At 46.2% G+C, this 6,799-nt stretch overlaps 1 protein-coding gene across 6 annotated transcripts in view; it reads left to right on the top strand.

The window, feature by feature from the left end:
* The first annotated feature begins 2,410 nt into the window (after positions 1-2,410).
* The window catches only part of LOC140906747 (E3 ubiquitin-protein ligase RNF138-like), a 67,630-nt gene continuing 63,241 nt past the window's right edge, over positions 2,411-6,799 (top strand). Inside the window, exons 1-4 of one of the 6 annotated variants that reach the window (XM_073331303.1) lie at positions 2,411-2,561; positions 3,488-3,614; positions 4,862-5,027; positions 6,373-6,488. In XM_073331303.1, coding sequence (XP_073187404.1) covers positions 3,508-3,614; positions 4,862-5,027; positions 6,373-6,488 — 389 coding nt within the window. In that variant the 5' untranslated portion in view covers positions 2,411-2,561; positions 3,488-3,507. The other 5 variants (XM_073331302.1, XM_073331304.1, XM_073331301.1 and 2 more) reach the window with 5 other exon arrangements.

Here is a 6,799-nt window from a genome sequence, read left to right as displayed (position 1 = left end):
GCACCATTTCCTCCCATCCTCCTTTTTTTCAACAAGGGCCTCAAATAAGGGGACTGTGCTTTATTTTAAAGTAATCTAATCTCTACAAATGAGGCCTGTTTATCTTTAAAAGGGAAAGTAAGAGTTTGTTTGTTTTTTGTTAACTACCTTGACCCAAATTCAGATAGGTCACTACAGAATCTGCTTAATGTGTATGAGGGCTTCCCTATACAGGGAAATTTCTAGCATAATTATACCACTATAGTTATATCAGTAAACACACACTATGAATACTATTATTTGTGTATTATCAACCTATGGAGATCAAAACTCATGAGTCAGTGCTTCCCCTTCCAAATCATGAGATTAGTGGAAAATGCTGTTTGTGTGTGTGCGTGCGTATGTATGTATGTGTGTGGGGGGAGAGGGGGCAGGAGTTTGAACAGCAATGCTTCTCTGCCTCCGGACTTCTTTGTCTGTGACACAGTGGCAGCAGTTCACGGACTTCGTCCCTCCCCCGGAAGCTACTCCTCCGTCAGGGTCCCAGCAGAACCACTCTCTGTCCCAACTCCTCCCTGCTGCTACTCCAAGCCTCCTCTCTCTGATCTAGGCCCTTACCTAAAGGCAGGGCAGGTCTGTGCCCTTAGCCTCAAGGCTCTTGCACAGAGCTCTGTTCATGTGCCCAGCCCTGAAAATCATGGGTCCACAGGAGCTTCTGATGTAATTTTGACAATTCCTCCTGCAGGCACCAACATCCCCTGTCTCACACAGCCAGTTTGTGAGAACTGGCAATACTACAACCCTGCCTTCCCCTGGCTGTTTGGAGGGGACTCCCCTTGCTCACTACTATCTCTATGCTGAGGCAGCTGCCATCAACCCCTGCATCTCCCACCCCATCTCTATCCTCTGCAATGCCTCACTCTTCTCATCCACCTTTCACAGTGCCACTGCTGCTCATCACAGTCCCTGTGTCCATCTAGCCCCCTGAACCACAGAGTGACAGCCATTTTGCCTGGTTTAATTCTCTTTGAGAAGAGTGGGAAGTGGCAGCCACCTTTATTAAGGGAAGCCCCACTTCCACATACCGATAGCATGTGAGGAAATGACAGCCATCATCCTGGCTTCACCCCCATTGACTGTAAAAGGAGAAGGTGGCCATTTTGAATAAGAGAAAAATTGTGTGTTGGCACCTTTCATCATGTATACATGAGACAGGTACCACACCCCACAGTTGCTAGTCACAATATAATCATGGCCATTGGCAATAATGTTATTCCCTGATGTTGCTACCTGCATAGCGTACTCCTCAGGTGAATACACAGCCCCTGTCTGGCAACAGACACTGTCGCACTCTAAGGTAACTAGCCAGATTTCCCCAGAACACACTGCTGCAAATGTAACTGGAAAGCACAGCCATTGGGAACGATAGTTGGACACTTTGAAAAAGGCAGCTCTGTGGACACTTCTGCCAGAAACTGGAAGTGGAAGAAAGGGAATGGATCACTTGGTGATTGCCTGTTCTGTTCATTCCCTCTGAAACACCTAGGCTTGGCTGGATATTGCACTCGATGGACCATTCATCTGACCCAGTATGGCCATTCTTATATTTAAGTATTTCTTCACACAACACATAGTCAACCTGTGGAACTCCTTGCCAGAGGATGTTGTGAAGGCCAAGACCATAACTGGGTTCAAAAAATAACTAGATAAATTCTTGGAGGATAGGTCCATCAATGGCTATTAGCCAGGATGGGCAGGAATGGTGTCCCTAGCCTCTGTTTTCCAGAAGCTGGGAATGAGCGACAGGGGATGGATCACTTGATGATTACCTATTTTGTTCATTCCCTCTGGGGCACCTGGCACTGGCCACTGTTGGAAGACAGGATACTGGGCTAGATGGACCTTTGGTCTGACCCAGCAGGGCTGTTCTTATGTTCTAAACCATGCTGGCCAACAATCCCCTCATTTTCCACCTGCAGACACAGCCAGTTAGTTTCCTGTTAAGCAATCTGCTCAGAAGCTGTAATTCCCCTATTAGGTACTCCTACAGCTGCCACATTATCTTGCATATTATTGCTGTATAGTGAACATTGCCTGCTCCCTCTCATCCCAGCTGAGAATTCTGAGATCTCAGCATCAATGCCCAGTCTATGCTAGGAATTAGCTTCAATTTCAGCCACCACAGTGCCCACCCCTAGTGCAGAAGGTACCAATTCTGGAGGTTGTCTCTGCTAGTTAACTTAGGGTACATATCTGCTTCCTGGAGCAAATATTTGGAAAGTGCCCGATTAGCCTTTACGAAAGGGTTCAGTACCGCCAGTCAATTACCCACCCGAGCACCGCCATACCCCTCGGCGTTTGCACCACGGCAGCAACAATAGAGGCTGAAATCAGAGCTAATTCTCCATTGAAGAAGCACAATTGCTGCCCACTCCGCCCACTTTGCTTGACCCAGGGGCAATGGACAAATCCATCGGGAAGGACAGCAGCCCAGGAAAAGCCACGCTGCAGAAACCAAAAGAGGGAGGGGAGCTGCGGGCACCTCTGCTGCCAGGCTGGGCTGGCCCCCGCGCGAACGCAAGGCAGGTCGCTCCCACGGGACGGGGGCGCTGCTCGCCCCTGGCGTGAGAGGCGTTGGGGGCAAGCGGCGGGGGCTGAACCGGCCGGGCGCCCAGGGCCCCGGAACTGCGGTCACACGCTGCCCCCCCCCCTCCTCCTTGGCCGGCGCAAAGGGGAAGCTCGGCGCCTGGCAGCGGCGGAGGGGCTCCAGCCAAGGGGTGGGGACGCGGGCACGGCAGGATCCCGGGGGGGGGGCTCTGTACCAGCGCGGGGGTGGCGGGAAGGGGGCTGCCCCGCAAGGGCCATCCAGCGGGCCACAGCGGGGGGGGCGGGGCGCTTGTTGTTTCATAACAATCCCGCCGGGGCCCGCCGCAGGTAATCGCCATGGAAACCCGGCCCACCCCGCCCCGGGGCAGCTGCTGCGGCCGCCCCGGCTGCCGCATGGAGGCCGGCGGGGGCTGCGGCTGAGAGGCCCTGAGACGCTGGAGCGGCGGCCCCGCCCAGGGGGGCCCCCGCCAGGTACTGCGGGCCGCGCTCTCGGCCCCTGAGCGGGGAGGGCGCCGCCCGCTGCCATTCGGGCCCAGTGGAGAGGCGGAAACAGACAGGGCCTGTGCGGGGGGAGAAGACCGGTCCCGTCCCGGCCCATGGCCTCTGGCCGCGGCCTCTTTCCCCGTCCCTGGTGCCCGGGTCCTCGCCGCGACAGGGACCGGCCTGCCAGCCCCCTTTCCCCGCTGGCCACCACCGCCTTCCTGCAGCTCTGCCCCTGGTTAGTAGGAGCCCCCTCTGCCCCAGCTGCCCGCACAGCGCCCCCTCAAAGTAAGCTGGCGGGGGACGCTGCCAACCAGAGCGCAGGGGCCTGTTCCCCCACCCGCCCTTCATCCCCGCAAGGGGGAAATGGGTTTAGACTTATGTCTCCTTAAGTGAGTGATTTCCCCCCTTACTCCCCCAGAACCGTCAAGACTCACGGCCATGGCCGAGGAACCTGCCACTATTTGTTTCAATGAAGAGGATTTTTACTGTCCCGTGTGCCAGGAGGTCTTCAAAACGCCTGTGAGGACAGTAACCTGCCAACACGTGTAGGTATCAGTTGCCCCTGGCCTTCCCCTGGATGAGCCCTTGTCCTCTAGCCTCCTGAGAGGCTGTTACTCCTTTTGTTTCTTCCCCCTAACTTTCCAACACTTGGCCTGGGAGCAGTGTCTACTGCAGTGTGATACATACAGTAAAACCTGACCTTTTAAAGCTTTTCCAGTCCACTGATAATAAACCTCTAGCCAATGCTAAATTTAGGTTGTGTATGAGGTGTTTCAGAGCTTTTGTCCTTCTCATTTCATGTGTAGTGAAAGAACCATCAGGTGAAAAATATTTTTAAATTCCTTGCATGATTATTATTATCGTACATATTTGGAAGTGAAATGATTTTACAAATCTTATTTAATATGTACCTTTAATTTCTTCTCCATTGGCTAGTCTCTCAGATTAGAAAATGGAAAGAGTGTAATCAGTTTCATTTTCTAGCTGTCATTCACAATGCTGCAGAAAGTGTATGTTACTTCTGAGACATGTTTAATTACAAACTAGAAATTTGCCAAAACTACCTCAAAAGTGTTCCTTTTAAAAATCAACACAGACACTGAAAGGAATGTTGTTTATATATGGGAGGTAAGGAGGACTGCAAAACCAACTAATTGGAATTTATGGGGGCAGTTCCATAAGTGAAGGGCTGCAGTATTGGGCTATATTACTACTGGTCTAGCGATAAACATGAGCATCTGATAATTTTCTCAATATCACATGTTCAGTATCTCGCTAATGATCATTCAAATTATACAACTCAAGAATTAGAAAGTACAATCTCTGTGTAAAATGAATTGCCAAACATCCCATAACTTGATCAGTAGTAAGAAGAAAAGGAGTACTTGTGGCACCTTAGAGACTAACCAATTTATTAGAGCATAAGCTTTCGTGAGCTACAGCTCACTTCCTCAGATGCATATCGTGGAAACTGCAGCAGGCTTTATATATACACAGAGAATATGAAACAATACCTATTCCCACCCCACTGTCCTGCTGGTAATAGCTTATCTAAAGTGATCATCAGTAGTATGTTTCTATAATAACTTTACCTCTTATCTATATTGTTTTTATGAGGACTTCAGCCAGTGACCCTTATCCTGCAGAACTTATTGCTGGTTCAAGGCCTGACTATTATTTTTATGATAATTAATAATGTAGCTACTCAGCTATCCTCGATGCTAAAGCAGAAAATATTGACCTACCCAACTTTTTTTTTTTTTTTAAACTAATTTGTGTTACCTTTGATTAGCTTCTGCAGGAAATGTTTCCTGACAGCAATCAGAGAAAGTGGAACGCATTGTCCTCTGTGCCGGGGAACTGTGACTAAAAAGGAAAGATCATGTCCTAAAAGGGCTCTAGATGTTGAAAACAACATGAAGAAGCTTTCTGGGTGTTGTAGATGCTGTGAAAAACAGGTGAAGTAAACATAAAAGTTATTACAAGTAAATAAACTTTCCTTACTTGGGACCTGATCCTTCATGCTGCTATGTGTCATTAATGGCCAGTAGTTGCAGCATCAAGCCCCAAGTGAGGCAGGTTTGCATGCACCTGCATCTGAAGTAGAACTTGGTCCTTAGCTATCAAACACACTTTGAAATCAGAGCAAAGTGGCTGCTGAAATAAAGTTGCAATTTTTTTTTATAAAGTGCCAAAGTGATAGTGCTCCATAAGTTAAAATAATTGAGAGGAATGAATGAAAACTCTAAAACATGCCAAGAGAACATGAATAACTATGACAATGAGAAATGTCATACAACTAGAAAATATACTGAAGAGCTCATAATGTGCTATATTTTTTAAAAATGCTCAAATTTACAGCAGAGAGCACAAAAATAAAAAATGCAAACAGCAATACAAATGCCAGTAAACTACCATATTATTTAATCTCTCCGCTTTCCCTTTGGTAAAGAGATCACTAATGTTCAGAACACTGAGTTCTGGCCCCATTGAGGTCAAAAAGAGTCTTGCCTTAAATGGAGGCAGGATTTCACCCAATAAGTTTTGTTTATGAAGCATTTGAATCCAAAAAGTCTTAATATTACCCTTACTCACTCTTGGGTCTCAGAGGAGTGTGTGAGATCCTCTATTAGTAGAGTTTGGTGCTTTGTTACTCATGATCTCTGTTTAAAATGAAATAAGGTGAGGGAATCATTTAAACATTCTGGTTTATAAACTATAAAACCAAATGCCATTTACACTCAGTTGCAAACTGGTAGACTGGAAATAACAAAGTGGCTTACATATGTCAATTGAGCATACTATTGTGAAAGATAATGTGTTCTTATAACCTTTGGACATGTTTCTATCTGTAGCTGTCCTGCTCTCACTTCCTTCTGTGAAGCTCTTCATTGTGCTCAAGGGAGCCAGTATTCCTGCTTGACAATAGGAATCCCTGAAAATGTTAGTTTGAGGTGTAACTGACTACATAAATGGCAAGAGGGCTAGGATCACAAAGTAATACATTATTGCTGAAGGGAAAGGGTGTATTTAAAACAAATGAATATCCCATAGCGCCTTTTTCTTTTGTATCAAGAGTTGGATATAATGCCTAATATGTTAAGTGTTATATGCTTAGATAAGTGGATACAGAATATAGTTGTTAAAGCTGCATTAGAAGAGGAATTAGAATTTAATATATTGTTATACAGGGTTGTTCTGTTTTCCTTACATGCCTTGTTTTATCTGTTGGCAGAAGTAATTATTTTCCTAGATGTTCTAGTTACACTGTAACATCTACATGGTTTGAAATTTCATTTACAGGTTAGGTTTTCTCGCATGAGACACCATTATAAAACATGTAAGAAGTATCAGGATGAATATGGTGTTCCGTCTGTTATTCCAAACTTTCAGATTTCCCAAGATTCAACAGGGAACAGGTAATTAGTGTATTTTATGTATGACTCAGTTTTTTCTAGGGCACATTATCTTTTTGTAAACAGTGTTGTCCAAGTTCTTATGCTTCAAAAATGAATATTTCTCTAGAAACACCCTTTAGATCCTGTTCTTTATTCTTCAATCTGTGGCATTTAGAAAAGTGCTCTACAGCATGTTTTGGAATGACTTCCAGAAGCCTTCCCCAAAGGGTGTATAGTGTGAGAGTACCTCCAACTGTGTTTTTGCCTTAATAGCAATTGAACAAGTTGCTTTATAGCAGGTCTGATTGCTCTTAGGTTTAGAGAAGTTTTAT

This window comes from Lepidochelys kempii, chromosome 2 (assembly GCF_965140265.1).
Source record: "Lepidochelys kempii isolate rLepKem1 chromosome 2, rLepKem1.hap2, whole genome shotgun sequence".
NCBI classification, from domain to species: Eukaryota; Metazoa; Chordata; order Testudines; family Cheloniidae; genus Lepidochelys; species Lepidochelys kempii.
Note: the sequence above shows the minus strand (reverse complement) of the source record. Positions and strands in the feature narration are given on the sequence as shown.